General features: G+C 34.5%; 1 protein-coding gene and 3 pseudogenes across 2 annotated transcripts; 3 read left to right on the plus strand and 1 right to left on the minus strand.

Moving 5' to 3' along the window:
- Nucleotides 1-9,451: 9,451 nt before the first annotated feature.
- Nucleotides 9,452-12,112, plus strand: LOC18593119 (G-type lectin S-receptor-like serine/threonine-protein kinase At1g34300). Of its 2 annotated transcripts, XM_018125352.2 has the most exons (2): nt 9,708-10,034; nt 10,166-12,112. In XM_018125352.2, the coding sequence occupies exons 1-2, from the start codon at nt 9,846-9,848 to the stop codon at nt 12,047-12,049; spliced, it is 2,073 nt and encodes a 690-aa protein (XP_017980841.2). In that variant the 5' UTR covers nt 9,708-9,845; the 3' UTR covers nt 12,050-12,112. The 2 variants fall into 2 exon arrangements, with proteins under 2 accessions (XP_007020241.3, XP_017980841.2); XM_007020179.3 differs by having other exon boundaries at nt 9,452-12,112.
- Nucleotides 12,113-14,126: 2,014 nt separating this feature from the next.
- Nucleotides 14,127-16,974, plus strand: LOC18593121 (G-type lectin S-receptor-like serine/threonine-protein kinase At1g34300 pseudogene; annotated as a pseudogene).
- A 508-nt stretch (nt 16,975-17,482) lies between these two features.
- LOC18593122 (G-type lectin S-receptor-like serine/threonine-protein kinase At1g34300 pseudogene) lies at nt 17,483-19,039 on the plus strand (annotated as a pseudogene).
- A 6,489-nt stretch (nt 19,040-25,528) lies between these two features.
- On the minus strand, nt 25,529-26,077 carry LOC148761341 (secreted RxLR effector protein 161 pseudogene; annotated as a pseudogene).
- Between the last annotated feature and the right edge of the window lie 845 nt (nt 26,078-26,922).

Here is a 26,922-nt window from a genome sequence, read left to right on the forward strand (position 1 = left end):
GTTAATTTTGTCAAACCTTATTCTATAAAATAATTACGACGTCATTTACATGCTCAATAAAATGGTTGCATATTTTAGAAGTTTGAAAAATCGTTAAAAGACGATATTGCCCATAATGGGATCATTAAGTCGATTAAGCCTCAAATTAGTTCAAATAGGAATTTTAAGGTGAAATTAAGAGTTTCACAGTCCAGGGATGACTCAAAATGGTAATTCGGAGTTCGAGGATCAATTTGGAGTCAAATCAAAATTTTTACTATTTAAGGGTAAAAGGGTCATTTGCCACTTGGGGACAAAATGAGAATTTTAGAGAAGATTTTTTTAGCCCCATTTGACTTATTGGAGTATGATTTGAGGTTTAGAAGTGAAAAATTTTAATTTTCGGTATAATTTGGAGCATAGGGGCGAAATGGTAATTTTACCACCCCGAGGGTAAATCGGTAAATTTTCATCCCTACACTTGTCAAGACCAAGGAATTTTATTCATCATGGAAATGGATAAACATGAGAAATATATGGTAGAGAATTTAAGAATTAAAAGTCAAATATTTAAAATTTGGACCAATGGAAACATGCCATGTGTCAAGCTTAAGATATTTTATTATTTAATTTAAAAATCAGCATAAATCAGCCCATTATCTCTCCAAATATTCGGCCAAGCAAGGAAGAGAGGGAAAGAAAGGAAGAACAAACCTTAGGTGGAGAATTTCAAGAGAAAAAGTGTGAAAAATCAAGGAAAACAAGTGAAAAAGGTAGGATTTTTCAATTTAAACTGGAAATCTATTTTCCTTAAGCATTTTTCCTTATTTTTCATGGTTAAATTACATGTTTTCATGATGAATTCATGGCTGGTCAAAATGGGTATGGAGAGAGAAAGATGTTGGATTGATTTGATTTTAAGTTATGTAAGTATTTTTAGTTAGTTTAACATATTTAGAAGTAAAACAACAAGAAAGAATCCATTTTCCCCATGAATCTTCATTGGCCGAATCTTCCTTGATATGTGTGGGAGATAGATTATTATTATTTCAAGAGAAATAGCTTAGAAAATGATGAATAATGGTGAGAAAATTAAGTAGAAAAAATCACGATGTTAGTGCACTGTAATGGCCGAATTTTTCCATGAAGAAATGAGGAGGTTTTGATGCTGAAATTGGTGTTATTTGAATAATGTTTGGTGAATTGAGGTATTAGAAAAGAAATGGAGTAATTTGGGATTAAATTAGACGCGTTAGTAATTTAATCGGGTAATAGGCCGAATTAGGTCAGCACCGCATTTAAGCGGTAGTCGGATAAGTTGCATGTCATATTATGCATATACACCAAGCCTGAATTGATTTATAATGGTCAAGCATTAATGTGGTGAATTATGTATTGTACATTGTGGATAGGTGGTGAGCAAATTACATTAGTAAAAGTACAGAGATTGTGCTTGAAGACTGAGATTAGGAGTACATCGACTCCTAGAACTGTGAGTAAACTTATTATCGTCTTAATTATCTAGAGTAGTTTTATACAATTGTGTGATTTTATAGAAAATGAGTTTAAATGGTAAATTACTATGTTTTAGGACAAATTGTGATTTTATAAAATGATTTTATAAATTTTCTAGAAAATTGAATATTGGTTTTGAAAATAGAATAATTGGAGACTACCTGCTTGTGTTATAAATTGTGTTTTAAATTATATGGCTTATAGCAATATGTAAGCATGAATGACAAAGTCGGTATTTGTATCAAAATTATATATACTATGTATTCAGTCTTGAGAGGCTAGATTGCGATAAATTGTCATGTCATACAGAAAAAGATTTTATAAATCAGGTGGTAGATAAAATAATCCATAATCCTTGCAGTGGAGGTTCTGTGGACCAGCCTAAGAGAGGGGGCACAGAATTAGATATACCTTACCTCAATTGGAGAGCCGTGTGGAGGGTATCTCTGGAGGTAAAGATTTGAGTGCACTTCAAGTGGACCACTGCGTGAGAGTGAGACTCAGCCAACGTCAAGGCATGGCTAGAATTTCGGATGTAAAGACATTTAACAGCCTTGGTGGTCTCGGTCAGATGCCTAGGCCAAGGCATCCCCAAGAATGATTTTGGCAGGAGCCAAGTTTTGTGAGATATATAAGTCATGTTGATTAATTGAGTAAACTGAATATTCATGTTATGAAACATATATCGAAAAAGAATATTTTAATTCGTCTCCATTTACTCGCCTTTAGATAGTTTAGATGGTGTCTGTTTACTCACTGAGATTTTATAATCTCACCACCATCATTTCCTCACATTTCAGGCTCGGGAAATTCTATAGTTAGCTGACTTTGACAAGGACCTTTATTGGGACTTGAATGGGCAAAAGTTGTAGGTTTTTAGTTTTCGATACATTTTGATTAGATATGGACCCACGTGTCACTGTAAAAGTAATTTTATACTTTGGTTATTTACTTTATAGTATATATGAATATAATTAACTTTTACGCTATAAGAATTATTTACCGATAGCTTTATAAAAAATTATTTTACAAAAAAATAGTTTATTTTATTGAATATTTTTATTATATTCAAATGGTCAAATTTTCACTTCAAATGAACGTTTTAGATACTTAATTTGTTTTTAAATCACTAAACATATATTTTCTGCTTACCTGCTACATTTTTAGCAAGTTTTGAGATTTTCGACGAAAAATGACGAAAATGTCCATGTGAGCCAGAAAACAATATGTTATGTTTTGATTTGGAAATGACTCATAATCCTTCGAATTACGATATTTGATAACTATTGCTCATCGGGGAAGTACGAAAGCTGATACGAGAGCTTTGCGAGGTTTCAATAGACATTCGGGGTGAAGAATGTCTGTCGAGGCTTCGCAACGGTTGTCACGGGCTCAATGAGAGTTCCGAGTCGTGACAAATTTAGTTTGAGAATGTTTTGTAACTTATCCTAAATAATCAGTTTTGTATTGTATTATAAATACTTGAACAACTTTCAAGAAAAAAAAAAACTTGAACAAGCAATAATTATCTATGTTAAATGGACTTAGGATAGAATGCTAGTGATGTAATGAGTTAGTGAAAATAAAGGTTGGCACTCAACTGAGTCTTTAAGGTTGATAATCAAGTTTTAAAAACAGAAACTTAAATTCAAATTTTTTTTAAAAAATGTTATTCAATAATTTCAAAAAAAAATTATCTAATAGCTAAGTCTAAGGATACTATTTATAATATCTTAATTCTACTTGATATGCAAGTAAATTTAAATAAGAAAGTATTCTACCCTAAACTTTCTTGGAATACAAGAAAAGTAAATTCCTAAACCTATGCTTACTTGTTATCAACATAAATTAAAATAAAAAGGAAATTATATTATACTTATAATTCCTAATAAGACTTCTAACTAAATAATAAAAATACTAAAATTACGGACATGCTTTCGGTCATCACACTCGTGGAGGCAACTATTGACTTAGAAATGGTGCTAGATTTATGGATGGAACTATACATGGGGATGGGCAATTCTGTCTATTATGCCTGTACCTCTTGTATTGCGAACATCTCTGTGCTTGATTGCCTTCACCAGCAGATGGAATCTTTTTCCTCCTAGGTTTTCTCGCTTAGCCTTGCAAAGGGGAGGGAATATGTCCCACTCACTAAGATGCCCTATTGGGCGAATGGACCCCACATAACCTTCCACCAAAACAGTTGTCTTGTATTAGTCAGCGTAGAATTCAACGACTTCACATTTGCATTTACTGAAAAATACAATGAACTCAATGTTCAAGCACAATGTAAATGCTATGTTAATTAAGGTTCAAATAACAAATAAAGATATCTTGACTTTATTATCACAATGGCATGGCTGCATGGTAGTAGATCTGTCTGGAACTCACAACATGAACACGTCTTCTTGGATAGGTTTACAAGTCTGTCCATCTTCCTATCTTTAACTTCGAACTCCACTCAATTGATAGGTTTAACTACAAAGCGATGTGCATCATTGAACCACTTGCTCAACTATTGGCAACTTAAGGGCTGAGAGGCGTGGTCACCTTTACGACCTCTTCATACTGATTATGGAACCAATGCTGGAGCATGTCTTTGATGAACTCAATCAAAACAATGATTGGCATTTGTCTTGCATGCTTCAAGTATGAGTTAACACATTCCGCAATGTTGGATGTCATGAGTTGGTATCACCTTGCCAGTGAACGTGCACATGCCCATCTCTCAAGGCCTATTCTCATAAAGTCAGTGTGGGCTCCCGCGTGAATCTACTTAAGTTGGTTTATATGTTTGTTGAAATCGAAAACCTTATAGGAATCTTGAGCAAAAGTGAAAATCATAGAAATGTCATCAAACTTGAACTTGATTTTAACTTTTTTCTTCAAGTGGTAACCGCATAAACCGTGGTCCGCTTTTGGGTATGCATTTTGGATTGCTTTTTTAATACCTAGATACTAATCAGAAATGAACATAGTATTTTCAGGACAACCAGCCACATGATGTAGCTTGCGAAGAAACCACGTCCACAAGTCTTCGTCTTTAACATGGCCTATGCCAAATGCAACTGGATATGTGCACTCGTTCGCATCTTTGCATACAGTGACAAACAGAACACCCTTGAACTTGACTTTCAAATGTGTTGCATCAATTGCAACTATAAGACTCATTACATCCCTAAACCCCTAAATACAAGCCCCGTATGACCAAAAACAATATTTGAATCCTTATGCTTCATCAGTAGCCACTGTAGTGATTGTGTCAAGATTTTCTCATTCTAACATATAAAAATATGAGGGTAGTAGTTGAAATGACTCCTTTGAGGGACCAAAAACAAACTTCTTCGCATAATCATTCACTTGCCAGGTCTTACCATACAAGCATTCCAATCCCCACTGAACCCTCATCTTACCAATTATGTCTTTAAGTCTCAATGCTACTCTATTAGCTTGAAGCTTTTGTGACATAAGTTCACAAATTATCTTCACACTCACAGTTAAAAATCACCTTTGCAAACCATCAACAGTACACGTGTGTACTTTGTGGAACATCCAAACTTGCCAATGTTCTCCTTCAGGTAACTTCATTGCACACACATTAACTTGCATGCCTTGTCCTGGCAACCAACATTAAAACGACCTTTACATGACCTTTTTACTCTTATCTCAAACTGCTCTTTTAGAGCCAACATGTTCTAAGCTCATTTCAACTCGGCCTTCGAGGAAAACATTTTTTCTTTGTATAAGCGACCATCGACATATGTCAACTCTTCAGTGGTAATTGTTTGGAAGGATAACCTTTCTGCACCTAGAATTAGCCACATACAAGAAATCTCTGCATTTCCCTTTTCCTGATAACTGTCATCGATTAATGTCTCAAGCAAACGAATTCGGTTTTCACCAGTGATGAGGTTATTGTATATGGGTCATCACACTGAACATTTCCTATATCAACACATCCAACAAGTTTCGTTTCACCTTCAACATTATTGCAAATTGGAATATCACTGTCGTAAAGCTAGTCATTGTTTAAACTGTCATCATGCCATTCATTAGTCCCGTCATTTGAATTGTCATCAAATCTATCTTCACCGATAGGGAACAATTCTCATTTCCTTCATCAGATGTAGTATTATCGTCGAATATCGTAGTGTCACCCTTCAACGTCGCAATGTCACCCTTCAACGTCGTAGTGTTATCCTCAAGTGTCGTAGTCTCATTTGAAAATGCCATTACACCCTTTATAGTTTCACCTGATTGTTGCATTTGTTGGACAAAAGCAAGTAATTGGTTCGATGGACATGCTGATCGAAATTATACAGCCAACTATTCTATGAATGTCTTGTGTCTACTGTGTTGCACAAACTCTTGTGCATACGTCAATTGCCATTGTTGTGGGTTACGGACCAAGTGCTGTTGTATAAGTGAAGCATTGTAAATCTCATTTTGATTAAGCTGATTACCATGTTGTACAGCTTCTTCATGTGACATAATATTTGTTTAGCATTCCTTAATGGTGACATACCCAGTTAGAACATTCTTTTGTTCTAGCAGAATTAATGCAACATCCTCATCGTCTTTGATAATTAGGCGTGATAGCTCTCAGAGTGTACTGATCAATGCATGTAACCTTTGAATTTATGAGTTTACCTCAACAACATTTTCAACCAACTTTATCAAACCTGCAAACGACAAATCACTCCTAACCCCCTGTATTCGTGACTCACCATCCTTGTAAATGCCATCTACCCACTGACCACCATGTCTTATCACAAGTAGCACAAATGAAATCAAGCCTGCAAACGACAAATCACTCATAACCCCCTGTATTCGTGACTCACCATCCTTGTAAATGCCATCCACCCACTGACCACCATGTCTTATCACAAGTAGCACAAATGAAACTCTACTGAAATTTTGAAAGCAAAAAATTTGTTAGTCATTTTATACATTACATGTCGTGTTCTAAAATTTGTCAGTCATGTTGTTACATGCCATTTTAAAAAAATCTTATACGCTATGTTCAAAAAATGTTACACGCCATGTTCAAAAATGTTACACGTTACTTTCAAAAATGTTACACGTAAGTTCTAAATTGTTACATGCCATGTTCACAACATGTTACACGCCATATTCAATAAAACTGTTACACGCCATGTGCTAACACATGTTATTTCAATATATTTTTTACACACCATGTGCATTATAGATGCATGCCGTGTAACAACTCTAGGCAATGTTTTAATCCATGTTCTAATTTATACAAAAAGTTTTAAAAATTAATGCATTGTAGTAATAAACCCAATAACATACCTTGATGTCATTTCTATTATAGGGTCTGTTTATCGATGACGATATGGCTAGATGCCGAGTGATAGACCATAACACTATGACGATGGTGCTCAATAGAAAGTTGATAGAGCTAATACAGTTCAGAGAGCTGAAAAAGCTGATCACGATGGTGCTCAATAGAAAGTTGACAAAGTTGATACAGTTCAGAAAGCTGAGAGAGAGTTGAGTGAGCTGAAATAGCTGATAATTTATTTTTATTTTCTCTATGGTGGGAGGGAGATATCAAGAGATTAATTTGTCAGGATGTTCTTAAGGGCATTTTGGTTTGCTCATGTTTATTTTTGGGTAAAAACAGATAACTTTTTATGGGTGGTTGTTTCTGGAATCACCTTATGAGGTGGGTTATTTCTCACAATTTTCTCTAAAATATATTTCTCATCATTTTTTATGGAAATAAATCATCTTGTAAAGAAGTGATATACTTTTTGTGCAAGGGAATGAAAGAGTTGTGATGTCAACAAAAATGAGCCTCGGTTGCCGGTTTGCTTGTGATTATGTTGATTTTTATAGTTCAGTTCAGGGTGTAAATTTTACATGTAAATTGGAGGTTTATTTTGTAGGGTTTGTTTTTATTGAATATGTATTGGGCGTCTATATAAGGATGGATGCTTTTATTTTAATCTTTGTTTACGGCACCTACAAAGGTGTTTTGGAGGTCATGCTATATTTTAAGAGTGAACAAAATTAATCCAGACCAATTATCCACCCAAATCAAATGCGATTTGGACAAAACAGTTCAATCTGATTAGTCCATTGGATCAATTTGTCTAAAATATTTGGTCAAATTGGTTTTTTGGTTGGTTCTCAGTTTTAAAATTTTTGGACCAATCTACCCAAAAAACCAAACTAATTTTTTATATATTTATATATATATTAATATATATAATATTTTTTATATATTAAGAAGAATTGATAATAAACTTAATTAATAATTTATTTAAAATATATTAGGGTATTATATGTACGTATATAAATCATAATCATAGTAATTTAATATTAGTTATATATATTTATTTATTTATAAATCTATATTAATATGAAATTACAAGTTATATATTTTAAATGATATAAGTTATATGTTAATATTATAATATATGATAGTAAATATCCTACATATTAATATGTTATAATTATTACATTTAAATAATGTTTCGTAATATAAAATATTATGAATATATATATAATTGTATAAATATATTATATATACATGTATTTAATTTATATAAACATTACTATAATTTATAATAAACTTTATTTATATGATTATACTTAATAACTTTATTAGTTATCACCTTTGATTTTATAACATATTGTTTATAATTTGTTATTATTTTTACAAACTTTGATATAAAACATTATAACATATAAGTTATGTCATTAATTTCATATATATATATAAAATAAAGTCGTATATTATATATATATATATTATATATACATATATTTAATTTATACATAAGTATTACTATAACTTATAATAGACTTTATTTATATGATTATATAAAACTTTTTAACATATAATTTGTATCATTAATTATATATATAATAAAGTAATATTATATATATATTTAATTTATACATAAGCATTCTTATAACTTATAATAAGCTTTATTTATATGATTACACTTAATAAGTTTATTATCTATCACTTTAGATTTTATAACATATTGTTTATAATTAATTATTATTTATACAAACTTTGATATAAAATATTGTAACATATAAGTTATATCATTAATTTCATATATATATAATTATAAATGAAGTTTATAAATTTTAATATTATAATATGTAAAAGAAAAAGTGATAAAATTTTTTGTCTATTGGTTCAAAACCGAACCAGTCAAACTAATTCTATATTTGGTCAGTTTAGTCTTCTTTTATATTTAATCAGTTTTGATTGATTTTTTAAAAATAATTGATTCATTTGGTCCTTAAGTATGGTGGACCAAACCACACAATATACCCATTTGCTCACCTTTACTATATTTGTGGTTGTATGGTTTATATGGTAGGAATTGTTGTAGAGGTTTTTTTTTTTTTATTTCATCTGCTGTTTAGGTTGTAGGATAGGTGATGTTTTCCTGCTATCTTGACTTGTTTGCTATTAATCTAATTTAGCTTTTTTTTAAAAATATGATCCCACATCACTTTCATGTAAGATTATTGAATTCCTACCAAACATATGGTGATTTGTAAGATTATTTAATTCCTACCAAACATGGTGATCTAATCACTAAGCGCAAATTACTATAGATTTTGAGACGATCCCTCTTACACCAAGCACTACCTAAATGTGTTGCTCCTTGAATTTCGTAAATAGCGTATGACCTTTATGTATTTATAAATCATAATAAATTAAAATTTTTACAAAACACTTTTTAATAATCTTGTGTAAATGGGTTTTTAAATTTATATTTATTGAAATTTAATTAATATAATTAAGATAAAAAATTAAGAAAAGGACGTTTTGAAATTTTCATGGACCCATGGCGACTAAGGGAGCAAGGCAACTTTTTAACTGCTCCAGAGTCCTTGACGTGAGAAAGCAAAGTTTCACTTCCGCCATGAGAAAATCGGCTAAAACAGTCTCTTTCAGCCTTTGCGTTACTCAATTTCAACACTTGTCTCGTTAAATGCAATGATGGTATGGACTATCAAAAAGGGCAAAGAAAGCAGCCTAGAAAACATGGCTAAATTATCCCCTTTTCTGCTTCTTCAACTCCATCTTCTCTTCGTCGTTTCTTCATCGTCCACTATCATACCTCTAGGCTCAACTCTTCACGCTTCAGATGCAAATCAATCCTGGTCATCACCCAGCTCCACCTTCTCACTTTCCTTCATTCCTGTAACTCCCTCTTCTTATGTAGCTGCCATCACCTACTCCGTTGGAGTTACTGTATGGTCGGCTGGTGATGGCAGCAATAGCGCTGGAGCCGTTGTTGACTCTGGTGGGACTCTACGTTTGCTTCTCACCGGAGCCCTCCGCCTAGTTAATGGCTCCGGCACCATTATTTGGGACTCTGGTACTGCTGACCGAGGTGTCTCACATGCGTCTCTTGACGATACAGGCAACTTTCAGCTGCTTAACAATGATAGTTCCCCAATATGGTCCTCGTTTGAGAACCCAACTGACACCCTCGTTCCTTCACAGAATTTTTCGGTTGGCAAGATTTTGCGTTCAGGTTCTTACTCGTTATCTCTTAATGAAATAGGGAATCTTACTTTAAAGTGGAATAATAGTATAGAATACTGGAATCTAGGATTCAACTCTTCTAGCAAAGGAAATTTGACTTCACCTAGATATGTATTGCAGTCTGCTGGAATTTTGAGAGGCTTCGATCCTTCGTTTTCTAGTGGAATGATTATGGCTTATAGTACTGACTACGGTGAAGGGAATGGTGTGTTCAGATTTTTGAGGATGGATAGTGATGGTAATTTGAGGATTTATAGCACTAGTAAGGGGAGTGGGAATATAACCCCGACATGGGCAGCTGTAACTGACCAGTGTCAGGTTTTTGGATACTGTGGCAACATGGGGATTTGCAGTTACAAAGATGTGAATCCCATTTGCGGATGCCCATCCCAGAATTTTGAGCTCATTGATGCAAATGATCGTAGAAAAGGATGCAAGAGGAAAGTGGAGATTGAGGATTGTCCAGGGGACTTTACCATGTTAGAATTAGGACATGCCAAGTTTTTAACTTATCCACCCGAGGTTTCCTCTCAGACATTTATCGTGGGAATCGTAGCTTGTAGAATGAATTGTCTTGGGAGCGATTCCTGCATTGCTTCCACTTTGGTAGCTGATGGAAGTGGATCTTGTTACATGAAAACCCCAGATTTTGTTAGTGGTTATCAGAATGCGATTCTTCCTAGCACCTCATTCGTGAAAGTTTGTGGGCCAGCGGTTCCAAACGCATCACCATACCAAGATATTGCAGGGAACGATAACAATTCGAGGTCATCTGTGTTGATTATTGCTGTTGTGGTTTTGGCCATCCTTTTGATTTTGGTTGCGTTATTGATTGGTTTTTGGTGCTGCTGTTACCCAAGTAGTCCCAAATTTGGGCATAAGTCAGCTCAATATGTACTTGTTGATTATGCATCTGGTGCGCCGGTGAAGTTCTCATACAAGGAACTACAACAGTACACAAAGGGGTTTTCAGAGAGGCTTGGAGAAGGAGGTTTTGGGGCTGTTTACAAAGGGACACTTGCTAATAGGATGGTGGTTGCAGTGAAGCAACTAGAGGGAATTGAGCAGGGTGAGAAACAATTCAGGATGGAAGTTGCAACTATTAGTAGTACACACCATTTGAATTTGGTGAGATTGGTGGGATTTTGCACAGATGGGCGTCATAGGGCTTTAGTGTATGAATTCATGAAAAATGGTTCACTTGACAATTTCCTTTTTATGTCGAAAGACAAGGGGAAATCATTGAATTGGGAAAATCGATTTAACATCGCTCTTGGAACAGCTAAAGGTATCACTTATCTTCACGAGGAATGTCGAGATTGCATAATTCACTGTGACATAAAACCGGAAAACATTCTTTTAGATGAAAGTTACACTGTTAAAGTGTCAGATTTTGGCCTTGCAAAGCTTATGAATCCAAAGGATAATAGGTACCTGTCCTTAGCAAGTATTAGAGGGACAAGAGGATATTTGGCACCAGAGTGGCTTGCTAATCTTCCGATAACTTCAAAATGTGATGTTTATAGTTATGGAATGGTTTTGTTAGAGATAGTGAGTGGAACAAGGAATTTCGAGGTCTCAACAGAAACAGATGGTAAAAGATTCTCTTTGTGGGCTTATGAGGAGTTCGAGAAGGGTAATATTGAGGGCATTGTTGACAAAAGACTAGAAGAAGTTGATATTGAGCAAGTGGCAAGGGCAATTATGGTGAGCTTTTGGTGCATCCAGGAGCAACCTTCCCAGAGGCCAATGATGGGAAAAGTGGTGCAGATGCTAGAAGGAGTCATCGATGTTGAGAGGCCAGGAGCGCCAAAAGTGGTTGCTGAAGGGGCCACGAGAGGAACAGGCACAACGGTGAACAGTAATATCAGCGCATTCTCAACATATGCATCTTCATCATCCCAATCCATAGGAGTTTTGCCTTTCAGATCAGAGAGGGATATGGGGAGGGAATCTTCTTCCCTACTAGGCTTAGAGAGAAGTGAGACAGATCCACACTCGTGATTTGCCTGCAAAAAACAAGTTTAATGCATGGGAGATTTTAAATAATAAAGTATAATTGTTTTAGTAGATTGTTACAATTATTTTAGTAGTTCCAGTCAACTATCAAATCAAATTGTTTTCTAATTCTGCTTCCTTTAAACAGTTTGAAGTAGAGTTCCTCAAATTTTCACTTCCATTTGAGAATAAAATTTGACAAATCAACTGAAGTTTCTGCAACTTTTGTTCTGTTAGCAGAAAGAACAAGCTAGTCCATTATTTCAAGTCAAAGTAGTGTACATCTAAACATGACAGGAAAATAATTTTAATTGAAGAAGCTAATTATTTGAAACTTTTTCCCCTGTTGTGTGTATAGTGACAATTGCTATTGCTAGTGCTGCAATAGATTTTATAACCTGAATTTTTTCTTGAAGCTGTAATGTAACTCAATTCAATTCAAGTTTGAATTTGTCAAAACTAATAGAAACTTCTAACCGTAACATGCCGTTTCAATTAGGGTATTTGAATCTGTTAAAAACATATAATTCTAAGGGTACTGCTATAGACCTTCACTGGTACATGAGTATTCAATTTGGATTATTCATGGTTCAACTTCTTTGTTTGGTGGGTGGAGAGGGGAGAGAAGGTTTGTTCCCACAGAACAGACCAGAAGCCAATCCTTCCTCCTTTCGTGAACGACCAGCTGGAAACAGACGTGGAATAAACAAACCCAAAAGGCACGAAACAAATGACTACGGACAGTATCCTCCCTCTTTAAAAGACCGAAACTGGCATCCCATAACACCCCCAAACCTTAACACAGAAACAAAGAAAAAATGACCCTCCAATTCCTCCGTTTCTTCCTGTTCCTAGCAACTTTCTTTTCTGTTCCATCATCAGCCACAATCCCTTCAGGCGCCACCGTCTACGCCTCAACCCCAAATCAAACATGGTCCTCACCCAATTCCACCTTCTCCATCTCCTTCATCTCCACGAGCCCCAATGTTTACACTGCCTCCATCACCTACTCTGGTGGAGTTCCAATGTGGACAGAAGGCAGCAATGTTGACTCTGGTGGGGCCCTTCAGTTTCTCCATAACGGAGCTCTAAGCCTCTATATTTCTTACCAAAGATGATGATCTAATCACCAAATGCAAATCACTGTAGATTTTGAGACGATCAATCAACACGAAACACTACCTAAGCCTTTTACTCCCTCAACGTTTCATAAATAGTGTCGTTTGAGTTTGATTTAGATATTCTTAAGTTTGATCCTTATTTATTTATAAATTATAAATAATTTAAATTAAAAAATACTTTTTAATAACTTTGTATAACATGGTTTTCAAATCTATGTTAATTAAAATTTAAAAAGTCAAATAATTAAAGTAAGTAAGATTAAAATTAAAAAAAAAAAAAGAAACCAAAAAAGGACATAAAAGGGTGTTTGTAATCAATATGCAAACTTGCTATTGGAGCTTTGAAATTTTCAGGGACCAAAGGCAAAAAATGGGGGTCTTTTCACTCCTATTTCTTGTACTTAATTACAAACAAATTTAGGAAAATGGCTTGATATTTTATCACAGTTAGTTTTATAATGGTCACTTATCTCAACAAATAGACAATTACCCAAATGGTTTGTAAAAGTTGTGGATCGAGAAAGTATGAATAATTGAATAAGCATGTCAAAAGGTAAGGTATTAGGTATTTTTAACATATTCTAATCCGAATCTTATTATTTTATAAGATTTTGAAATTTATAAATATCTAATTAAATTTTTGAATTGTTATATACACTCTTATCCTAATATCCTAAACACTATTCATTAAATACCTGATTAAATAAATTTAAACTAATTTTTATGTATAGTAATAGTGAAAATTAAAGTAAAATTAATTTATAAAAAAATTAAAGTTTAAAGGCATATCTATCTTGAATAAAGTATTATCTTAATTGAAAGAAATTTATGAAAAAAAAATATATATAAAAAAATAAAATTTAATATTAAAAATTATTATTTATAGGAAATCCATTAGCATCCCCGAGTAAGAATCAAGAATGGAAAGGTGTAAGACCGACAAGTTTAAACTTTTACTACTTCTAACTTCTAAAAAGGGTTATTGCTTTCTTCCGTATCTCTACCAAAATTCTACTGCAAAAAGAGGGTGAACTTTCTGCCATGAACAAATTCTTCCCTTCCTTGACCGTACAATGTTTTCGTTCTTTGTCTTTACTCAACTTCGACTCCTTGTCTTGTTAAATGAAATGATGGGATAACAAAAAGGTAACAGAATGCAAATAAACACCATAGACTACAACATATGGCTAAGTTATCCCTTTTTCTGCTCCTTCTCCTCCATCTTCTCTTCACCGTTTCGTCATCGTCCACTATCATACCTCTAGGCTCAACTCTTCACGCTTCAGATGCAAATCAATACTGGTCGTCACCCAGCTCCACCTTCTCACTTTCCTTCATTCCTGTAGCTCCCTTTTCTTATGTAGCTGCCATCACCTACTCCGCTGGAGTTACAGTATGGTCGGCTGGTGATGGCAGCCATAGCGCTGGAGCCGTTGTTGACTCTGGTGGGACTCTACATTTGCTTCTCACCGGAGCCCTCCGCCTAATTAATGGCTCCGGCACCATTGTTTGGGACTCTGGTACTGCCGACCTAGGTGTCTCACATGCGTCTCTTGACGATTCAGGCAACTTTCAGCTGCTTAACAATGATAGCTCCCCAACATGGTCCTCGTTCGAGAACCCGACTGATACCCTCGTTCCTTCACAGAATTTTACTGTTGGTAAGATTTTGGGTTCAGGTTCTTACTCGTTATCTCTTAACAAAATAGGGAATCTTACTTTAAAGTGGAATAATAGTATAGAATACTGGAATCTAGGATTCAACTCTTCCATCAAAGGAAATTTGACTTCAACTAGATATGTATTGGAGTCTACTGGAATTTTGAGAGGCTTTGATCCTTCACTTTCTAGTGGAATGATTATGGCTTATAGTACTGACTACGGTGAAGGGAATGGTGCGTTCAGATTTTTGAGGATGGATAGTGATGGTAATTTGAGGATTTATAGCACTAGTAAGGGGAGTGGGAATATAACCTCGACATGGGCAGCTGTAACTGACCAGTGTCAGGTTTTTGGATACTGTGGTAACATGGGGATTTGCAGTTACAAAGATATGAATCCCATTTGTGGATGCCCATCCCAGAATTTTGAGCTCATTGATGTAAATGATAGTAGAAAAGGATGCAAGAGGAAAGTGGAAATTGAGGATTGCCCAGGGAATTTTACCATGATAGAATTAGGACATGCTAAATTTTTAACTTATCCACCCGAGGTTTCCCCTCAGACATTTTACGAGGGAATTCTAGCTTGTAGAGTGAATTGTTTTGGGAGTGGTTCTTGCATTGCTTCCACTTCAGTAGCTGATGGAAGTGGATCTTGTTACATGAAAACCCCAGATTTTGTTAGTGGTTACCAGAATGCGATTCTTCCTAGCACCTCATTCGTGAAAGTTTGTTGGCCAGCGGTCCCAAATCCATCACCATACCAAGATAATGCAGGGAAGGATAACAATTCGAGGTCACCTGTGTTGATAGTTGCTGTTGTGGTTTTGGCCAGCCTTTTGGTTTTGGTAGCGTTATTGATTGGTTTTTGGTGCTGCTGTTACCGAAGTAGTCCCAAATTTGGGCATATATCAGCTCAATATGTACTTGTTGATTATGCATCTGGCGCGCCAGTGAAGTTCTCATACAAGGAACTGCAACAGTATACAAAAGGGTTTTCGGAGAGGCTTGGAACAGGAGGTTTTGGGGCTGTTTACAAAGGAACACTTGCTAATAGTATGGTGGTTGCTGTAAAGCAACTAGAGGGAATTGAGCAGGGTGAGAAACAATTCAGAATGGAAGTTGCAACTATTAGTAGCACACACCATTTGAATTTGGTGAGATTAATGGGATTTTGCACTGATGGGCATCATAGGCTTTTAGTCTATGAATTCATGAAAAATGGTTCACTTGACAATTTCCTTTTTATGTCGAAAGACAAGAAGGGGAAATCGTTGAATTGGAAAAATCGATTTAACATCGCTCTTGGAACAGCTAAAGGAATCACTTATCTTCACGAGGAATGTCGAGATTGCATAATTCACTGTGACATAAAACCGGAAAACATTCTTTTAGATGAAAGTTACACTGCTAAAGTGTCAGATTTTGGCCTTGCAAAGCTTATGAATCCAAAGAATAATAGGTACCTGTCCTTAGCAAGTATTAGAGGGACAAGAGGATATTTGGCACCCGAGTGGCTTGCTAATCTCCCGATAACTTCAAAATGTGACGTTTATAGTTATGGAATGGTTTTGTTAGAGATAGTGAGTGGGACAAGGAATTTCGAGCTCTCAACAGAAACAGATGGTAAAAGATTCTCTTTGTGGGCTTATGAGGAGTTTCAGAAGGGTAATGTTGAGGGCATTGTTGACAAAAGACTAGAAGAAGTTGATATTGAGCAAGTGGTAAGGGCAATCATGGTGAGCTTTTGGTGCATCCAGGAGCAACCTTCCCAGAGGCCAATGATGGGAAAAGTGGTGCAGATGCTAGAAGGAGTCATCGATGTTGAGAGGCCAGGAGCGCCAAAAGTGGTTGCTGAAGGGTCCACGAGAGGAACAAGCACAACGGTGAACAGTAATATCAGTGCATTCTCAACATATGCATCTTCATCATCCCAATCCATAGGAGTTTTGCCTTTCAGATTAGAGGGAGATATGGGGAGGGAATCTTCTTCCCTACTTGGCTTAGAGAGAAGTGAGACAGATCCACACTCGTGATTTGCCTGCAAAAAACAGGTTTAATGCATGGGAGATTTTAAATAATAAATTATTATTGTTTTAGTAGATTATTACAATTATTTTAGTTGATTCCAGTCAACTATCAACTCAAATTGTTTTCCAATTCTGCTTCCTTGAAGCAGCTTGAAGTAGAGTTCGAGAAATTTGCACTTTCGTTTGAGAATAAAATTTGACAAATCAACTGAAGTTTCTGCAACTTTTGTTCTGTCAACAGAAAGAACAAACCTAGTCCATTATTTCAAGTCAAAGTAGTGTACATCCAAACATGACAGGAATATAATTTTAATTGAAGATGCTTATTATTTGAAACTTTTTCCCCTGTTGTGTATATAGTGACAATTGCTAATGCTGCAATAGATTTTATAACCTGAATTTTTTCCTAAAGCTGCAATATACCTCAATTCAGTTCAATTCAAGTTTGAATTTGTCAAAACTAATAGAAACTTCTAACTGTAACATACCGTTTCAATTAGGGTATTTGAATCTGTCAAAAACATATAATTCTATGGGTATTGCTATAGACCTTCACTGGTACATGACTATTCAATTTGGATTAGTCATGGTTCAACTTCTTTGTTTGGTGGGTGGAGAGGGGAGAGAAGGCTTATTCCCACAGAACAGGGCTGAAGCCAATCCTCCCTCCTTTCGTGAACGACCAGCTGGAAACAGAAGTGGAATAAACAAACCCAAAAGGCACGAAACAAATGACTACGGACAGTATCCTCCCTCTTTAAAAGACCGAAGCTGGCATCCCATAACACACCCAAACCTTAATACAGAAACAAAGAAAAAATGACCCTCCAATTCCTCTGTTTCTTCCTGTTCCTAGCAACTTTCTTCTCTGTTCCATCATCAGCCACAATCCCTTGAGGCGTCACCCTCTACGCCTCAACCCCAAATCAAACATGGTCCTCACCCAATTCCACCTTCTCCATCTCCTTCATCTCCACGAGCCCCAATGTTTACACTGCCTCCATCACCTACTCTGGTGGAGTTCCAATTTGGACAGCAGGCAGCAATGTTGACTCCGGTGGGGCTCTCCATTTACTCCCTAACGGAGCTCTACGCCTCACCGATGGCACAGGCGCCACTCTCTGGGACTCTGACACGGCAAACCGTGGAGTTTCTTACGCATCCCTGGAAGACTCAGGGGAACTTAGGCTACTCACCAATGCTAGTATCGTAGTCTGGTCTTCGTTTGATAACCCCACTGATACTATCCTCCCATCGCAGAATTTTACTGTAGGGAAGGTTCTGCGATCTGGGTTGTATTCTTTTTCTTTTCTAAGGTCGGGCAATCTGGCTTTGGAATGGAATGAAAGTGTTGTGTATTGGAATAAAGGATTGAATTTTACATTACGTGCTAATTTAACTACGGCCAGCTTAGTGTTGCGGGCTATCGGGATCTTGTCAGTTTTTGATCCTACATCGACTAATGGAGAAATCGTGGCTTATAGTAGTGATTATGCAGAAGGAAGTGATATATTGAGGTTTTTGAGGTTAGATAGTGATGGGAATTTAAGGATTTATAGTTCAGCTAGGGGTAGTGGGACTACAACAATTAGATGGGCAGCTGTTTCTGATCAGTGTGAGGTTTTTGGTTACTGTGGGAACCTTGGAATCTGTGGTTACAATGGTTCATACCCGATTTGCGAGTGCCCATCTCAGGATTTCGAGCATGTTGATGCGAATGATGGAAGAAAAGGGTGTAGAAGGAAAGTTGAGATTGAGGATTGTCCTGGGAATGCTACCATGTTGCAATTGGATCATGCCGTGTTTTTGACTTATCCACGCGAGGTCTTCTCTCTGACTTTCTTCGTGGGGATATCAGGTTGTAGATTAAACTGTCTAGTGAGTCCACCTTGCGTTGCTGCCACTTCTTTGGCCGATGGATCAGGGCTTTGTTACTTGAAAACGTCAGGCTTTGTTTCTGGATATCAGGGTCCAGTAATTCCTAGCACTTCTTATGTCAAGGTTTGTGGTTCACAGGCATAATCTTCATCCAAACTGTAGGAGTTTCGCCTTCAGCTTCAGAGAGGATTATGAAGATGGAATGCACCACTTCTATGCACGTCAAATTCTATATGAAACATGAAGCAATAAGGTTATTATTATATGTATTAAACTAATATATTACAATTTTTGGTTTCCATCAAATTATTAGCCAATTAACATATTTATTAGAGTGACAGTCCAACTTAAAACTCATTTATATGTATGGTTAGAACTTACAATTTGAAATAAAAAACAGTACGTAATATCATTTGAATTAATGAAAAGAAAAATAAATTAAATGATACAAATTTATAATTTAGGTTTAGAGTAGGTGTAAATCATATTATTTATTATTGAAAAGAAAACATTAAGCTACTAGTAAGCTCTAAATTTACGATTTAGGGGAAGCTATATATGTTTTCATTTAAAGTATTTCTTTTCAGCTTTATATATTCAAATTAAATTTTTTTGGCTAAAACATGATAAAACCTTTTCTACACTGATGGTATTAAAATAATATTGTAGCGTTATTTTGTTAATTATTTTCATTTTTCTCTTGTGTTTTACCTTCCACTACTATTTTTTCCAGAGCGTAGTTGCAAGGTATGATTTTTATTATTTAAATATTTTAACTCTTTGAAAAGTATTTAAGTTTTTTTCTAAGATATTTTAATAACATTTTAATATAGTTAAAAAATTAAATATATTAAAGTAGTTACTCATAAACTACATTGAAAAATTATGTCATTGATTGGATTTTTATTTATTTAATTAATTAAAATTTAAATGTGTGCAATGCAAACAATTATAAAATAATGATGCAATTTTCAACTGATACATGCGAATATTTTCATAAACACTTAAATGAACTATCAAATGTAATTTTCATGGTGGATCAGATTCAATGAACTTATTCTTCTAACAAGCAACTACATGTTAGTTTCAATTATCTCCATTCTTCGACTTATAAAAACAATTCCTTACTTCACAAGTAAGGAACGTAATATGTTCTAGTTTCTCAACTTCTAACAATATCTTTTTTTTAATAAAACATTAACTAGAACTATTTAAAATGGTACATTGATGCAAAGAGGATTTCTTATAACTATAACATATTATAATTCCTTTGCGTGACATATTCATTCTAGGGATTTTATCTTATTAAGTAAATAACATAATTTGCATCAAATCGTAGATAAAGTTTACCTTTTATTATTGTAATGCATAAAATCAATATCAATGTTTTCTACAAGACATGTCTATGGACTTGCAAGGCACACATGTAGAACCCCAATTAATTTTTATGTAAGGGAAAATCGGTAACTTGACCCACTGATATAATGGACATTTTCTTGGTGAGCCTTTTATCCTTTATTATACATGATTTCAATTATTGATTATAGTCTTTTTCACATTTACTATCCTTTGCAGCCTTTGCAAACTTTTTTGGATGTCACAGTTAAAAGCATAAATTTTTCTAAGTCTTTTAGGAACAAAAATATGCAATTTTTGTAAAATGATTTAATGGAAATAAAAAATAACAGCAATAGTTCCTTTGATATTGAAATGGCTTAGAATGATTTTTTCATAATTTTAGAAATACGTTTGCTATGATTAATTAAAGCTCAAAATTTATTTTCAATCGAACTTTTTTTACTTTGTTCTTAGAACCAAAACTTAGATTTTGATTCTTTTGGGATTTGATTTTTTAGATATTTTTCCTGGATCCGAATGGGGGGGGGGGGGGGGGGGGGGGGGGGGTGTTTGCTTATTTACATTAAAAGTCTTAAATAAATGGAGAGTAAATAGGAAAAAAAATAAAAATGAGGACATTTACTTGAATGGTATTAAATGTAAATAAGCTTATGACCTATTAAGGACACCCAGAGTGCATTATGAACAAAATCTATTGATACATATGTTCATCATGTATCAATAGATATACAAATATCACCATATCTTGTAGTCTTGTAATCTCCATGTCTCCTTGACTCTTTCATCCTCCATTCTTGGAATCACAAAATTTTCTATCTAATCTAATCTTATGAATTCTAATTACATATTTGTAAAGAAATCTCAAGTTACATTTGAAGAGAGTAAGATGAGAAGAGAATTTTACAACTACTGAATAAAATAGAGGAAAGGCAAGGCACACACTCTCTATTTATAAAATAAACAAATACCAAATGCATTCAAACACAACCATCCGCAACATATTATAGTGATCCAAGTCCATAATCATCCTTATATATTTATTATCATATAATGAACATATAAAACTTATGTTTAATTCAAATTGAAGATCTTATATATGATTTGTCAATAATATCACTCAATCTTCAAAGATATTAATCCAAATAATTTGATGCTACGGGGAAACAATTTTTTTCAAAAATTCAATATAATTAAATTTCATTGAACCCTAATAATATTGACTTCTAGCTATTGCCTTTTGTCCTAAAGACTTTTAGGAAGTCCAATTAAAATAGATGTCCTAATTTCATAACAAGTCTTGTGCTAAGTTAAAAGTCCTAGTCCAACTAGAAGTACAATTAAGCATAGATTTGGTAATTCTAAACCTTTTAGGACTATAAATTTAAATTTGGCCCTTATTTTCAAAAAGAATTCTAATCATATTAGAAATTTAATATTCACAAGGAATCCTAATCCAATTAGGCTTTCTAAACCTATGAGAAAATTTAATCTTTGTCCTCGATTTACAATCCTAATCCAACTAGAATTAGATTTTTATAGCCAAGAGTCCTACTTCTTTGCCAATTTGATTTTAGAATTTGAATTGGGACAATCTTAAACTCTTTAGGATATATTCTACTACAATTAGGAGTCTAAATAAATGTCATAACCGAACGAGTATAGCTCCTAATTATACAAAGAAGAAATTGCACAAGCTAGTGCAATTTCATCAGGCCTGCATCACTTATGCTGTCTCTAATTCTTTGGAGCTCCATCCTCCATTTTTTTGCTTCGATTATGGCACCAATTTAGAGATATCCCATGACCCAAACATCATGCCAAAAAGCTCTCAAACCCTCAGCAAGTTTGGAGTACAAACAGCCATGATTTTGCAAGAGTCCTTGTTACACAAGAACAAGTTTCCAGCAAATTGTTTCTACAGAAACATCATGAGATCACCACCCAAATGAGGTATTTAGATGCTGTAAATTGTTAGAGGTTTAGATCATCCTCTTGACCTTCTATCCTCAAAAAATCATGCACAAACTCTTTCTTTAAGGCCCTTAAAAGAATTTTCAAAATAGATCTCGTTATTCTATCAGATTTTCCAGATTTTATTTTTTTTAAAACAAATCTATAAAATCTTTAAGAACTTATTAAATCTAAATTTTAAATCCATAAATCAAGACGTTAAAGGCCTTTTAAACTATAAATCAGATTTGGAAAAATCCATTCAGAATTGTTTTAAATTTTTTTTTCAAACTTTGGATCAAATCAACATATAAACCAAAATAGTTTTTGTAATCTTCAACAACTAAACATAAAATTAGATTAAATCAATTAAAGGAAGCTCTGATGCCACTGTTGGGAATTTGAAACATGCTACGGCGGATCATACATAGAGAAATATTAAAAATTTTTCATCCCCCAAGTCATGGATCATTTTAATTGAAATGAATTTAGAAAAACTACAAAAGAAAGATTTTGACATATACCTGAAAGTTTGATGTCTGCTTTCCTTTAGTGGAGTCCTCCTTGGTTTTTTCTCTTCTTGTACATCAACTAGAACTTTTCAAACCATAGCAGCACAATTGTCTTACCTCTAATGGTGATCCACATAGTGATTTGCCAAAATCTCTTCATTAAGAGTGAGTGACTCTCTTGGCCAAAGTTTGTGCTAGAAAACTCCTAACTTTGAGCTCTCTTGTGTTTCTTTGTTTTAGTTGTGATCTTATCTCAATACATAAGAGACTAAACTTAGAACTCTTTTGTACATCCAAGGGGCAGCTAAAAGATCCTTTTATAAAATGAATTGCATACTTCACGTCCTATAGGAATTAGAAAATGTTTTGGACTAGATGGGCCTAATTGGACCTTTGTTTAATTATATAAATTTAATTAACTTTCAGATTTATGTGTAACTAGACCCAATTGTATTAAAACACATATATCAAGTCCAAAACAAAGCCGAAAGGATTAATTCATGCTAGGCCAATATCCCTAGCCTAACCAATAGAAATCACAAATCCCACGCTTTACGGATTTTGTTGATTTTTCCTTTGCTTTATAATTCATCAAATCATATTTGATTTAGCCCAATACTTAATCGAGTTAAGCCTTTATAAAATCAATTAGATCACGTCCAATTGAATTCAAATTAATTTTAATAATTTACCTTATGTGTGTGACCCATTAGGCTTCTACTTATGTTGACAATGAGTATAATTGTAAACCTAAATCGTATTTAGAATTAAATTAATCAAATCTCTATTTAATTAATCTTTAATTCTGTAATTAATCATCTATACTCATAGACAAAGATTGGTGTCTAGCAACACATCATGGTCCCCAATTATTAGAAAGGTCAATGTAATTTGACCAACCTAGTCAATGCACAATTTATCTATGTAATTCAATCCCATTATCATGTATCCCAAAATGAGTAAAAAGCATGGTTCAGTGTCTACTTTCATGTTTTTCCATGTTTGCTATTGACCTTGAAATTTGCTTAATGAAAATTCCATGGAAACTAATTTTTCCTGAGTCTTCATTATACCTTGGCCAAGGATTTTCATAAGAGCAAATACAAGTCAACTAATCTACGAGATACTTTGCATTACTTATCACTTAGGGTGATAATTCCTTTCTAGACAATTCATATACCTTGATATAATTCATACTATACCTAACGAAATCTTTTTTAGGCATCCTTGATTAGGACCTAGAAAGATGGAATCAAAGTATAACACTCCTTATACAAGATAACAATGGTGTTACAAGTCTAAGGATCATTTACATAATTATCACTAGAGAATTATCCTTCCAAACATTTGAGTGATATATCAAATGGAATTCTCTTATCAGATCATGTTCAATGAACTTGTTTTAGCTTGAACACTTACATGTTTGTTAAAAGTATCCCTATACTATCAATCTAAGAGATAGATTGCCCACCAATATGAGGAACATAACATATGTCGGCCTTTGAGAATTATAGATGCCTTGTCTCTATAATACAATGGCTAAGAACATTTAAGATATATGCTTTGATGCACAAGAGTCTCATAATTATAACTCTTTACAATTTCTTTGCAAAGCATAAGTTTATCTAAGGGCTTTATCCAATAAGTGAATAGTAAACTATTTCACATGCATTGACTTATTGATAAAGTGAATACCTCAATATTGATTAATAAAAGGATAAAAGAAAATCCAAAATATAAGAAACAAAGTGTATGTCTAATCCAATTCGATTGGCTTTTAGGACATACACTTACAAATCTTGGATCCGCCACTAATACAATGGTTATGTGCAAAATGCCAAATAGATAACTAAAAAATAAAAGTAAAATTTTCAAGCATATGAGCCATGGACATTTCACATGGTTTATTTACACATTGATTTGAAGGCTTTTTTGTGGTTCCATTGAATCAGATAGTGATTTGCCTTTTGTCTCGGGTAGAAACAATACAAGTAGCCTAGAGACGAGTAGACAACATCCAAACAACCCATAAGAGAAAAAGTTGAGTCTTCTTGCAATAGAAATTAAAATAGGAGAGATGACTCCAACTAGGCGGTGTGCCTTACCCACGGTCGTTGTTGCAAAATTACGCACGCATGTTGGGAACAACTTGATACTATAAACAAGTAGGATATTGTAGGTTGTGTAGATTCCAAGGAATAAGCAAAGCCCATGTGCTAGCTGGGGAACCTTGTGTCCTCTACCTACCACCCAAGTTAAGATACAACCAATGCCTCCTATCAGAGACGTTGATAGAAAGGAGCTCTTCCTATTGCATTTTTCAAGCATGAAAAAGGTGATTAGAAGTGAACCTATTTCTATTAAACTGTTGAAAACGACACTCAAATGTAGGTTAAAATCCAATTGTCAAATTGTAGTATGCCAATCCATTTCCAAAAGAACATAGGATTAGCATAATGAGACACCAAATAGCCCGTTTTCTCTCAAAAATATTTTTTATGGAAGAGTTATTGTTAGTGGATGTTTCCCCATGCAATGGTAGCTGCCTTAAAATTAACCTACCATGAATTTTACATGAAATCTGCTTTAAAGCAACTATAGCTTCTTTTGTGTAACCTTGCACGAACAACCATTTTGGTGATTCAACAACAAAATGATAAGCAATGATAGAGTAAATCAATATTGGGATTCCAGTGTAAAGACAAAGAATGTTAATATCATGATATAAAACTATGACTTAAAAAAGAAAGAAGTAAAGAGAGAACTAGTGAGCTCCTGATCAAAAGCAAATCATTCTTTTATATGCATGATGATCACACAGTGATCATATATATTACAAAATGTTAGAGTCAATGACATCTGAGCACACCACTTAACAGGTGTTCAACTTACATGCAAACAACACAACATTGTTTTATTCTAATATTAGAAGTATTTACTGCTAATAGGTATGCAGATCATACTGTCCAAGGACTTATTCAGATTTGATGTCCACAAGTAACTTCCTCAGCCAAAGAGCTTGATTTGCAGCTTCAGTAGCAGCAACATATTCAGATTCTACTGAAGATTGAGCTACTACAGATTGTTTATGTGAATTCCAAAAGAAAGGACCATTACTAAGTGTAAATAAATAACCTGATGTGTTTTTTGCATCTTCACTGCTTCCTGGAAAATCAGAATTAGTATATCCACACAATGTAAATTTTGTTGACTTGGTATAATGAATCCCATAAAATTCTATTTTCTTTAAGTATCTTAGAATTCTCTTGGTAGCAATCATATGCTGATCAGTTGGTACTTGCACAAATCGAGAGAGAAATGCCACTGAGAATTGTATATTTGGTCTTGAAGCACAGATATAAAGTAGGCATCCAATTAGTCTTCTATATGCAGAAGGATATTCAAGTTGGTTACCAGAATTTGCACAAAGCTTATTGTTTGCAACAGAAGGAGTTGACACAAGCTTGCAATCTAACATTTGAAATTTCTTGAGAACCTTATTGTCACGACCCGAAACTCCCATCGAGCCCGTGACAACTGTCGCGACGTCCCGATAGGCACTCATTACCCCGAATGCCGATTGAAACTCCGCAAGGCTTAGCATCAGCTTTCACATCTCCCCAGTGAGCGACAGTTATTAAATCTCACATTTCAAAAAAATCCTAAGTCATTTCAAAATCAAAACAATAAAATATTACTTTCTGGCTCACAGGGGCATTTTTGTCATTTTTCTTCGAAAATACCGAAACTTGCCAAAAACATGGTGTAAAAGCTAAATATATTCATACATACTTTAAATCAAAAACTGAAGAATAAAATTACTTTTACAGTGATACATGAGCCCCCAACTGACTAAGAAGATGTAGGGCTATGAACCCTTACTTTCTAGGATGCAACTCCGAGATTAATTCTTGTCTTAATCAACTATCAACAAATTGTCTTGAGCCTGAAAAATGGATAGGAAGAGGGGTGAGATTATGATTACATAATCCCAGTGAGTAGACAGACATCATCAAAATAATCTAAAGCCGAGTAATAGGAGACAATTAAAATAATTCATCCCAACCCATATAAATAATTGGATTTCATTCAATTACTCAACATGGCTTATGCACTTTTCAAAACTTGGCCCTTGCCAAAAATCCATTCTCGGGGATACTCCGTGGAGGCATCTTATCGAGACCGCCAAGGCTGTTTATTGTCACACACACAAACACATTTCACCCCTGACAACACAGTCGTTCCTTGGCGTTGGCTGAGTCTCACTCTCACGTGGTGGCTCGAATGTGAGGTGCACTCAAATTCTACCTCGGGAGTTATCCTACGCGCCTCTCCAAACGAGGTAAGCTCAATAATTGGGAACCGTGC

This window comes from Theobroma cacao, chromosome 8 (assembly GCF_053813885.1).
Source record: "Theobroma cacao isolate CCN51 chromosome 8, ASM5381388v1, whole genome shotgun sequence".
Lineage (NCBI taxonomy): Eukaryota > Viridiplantae > Streptophyta > Magnoliopsida > Malvales > Malvaceae > Theobroma > Theobroma cacao.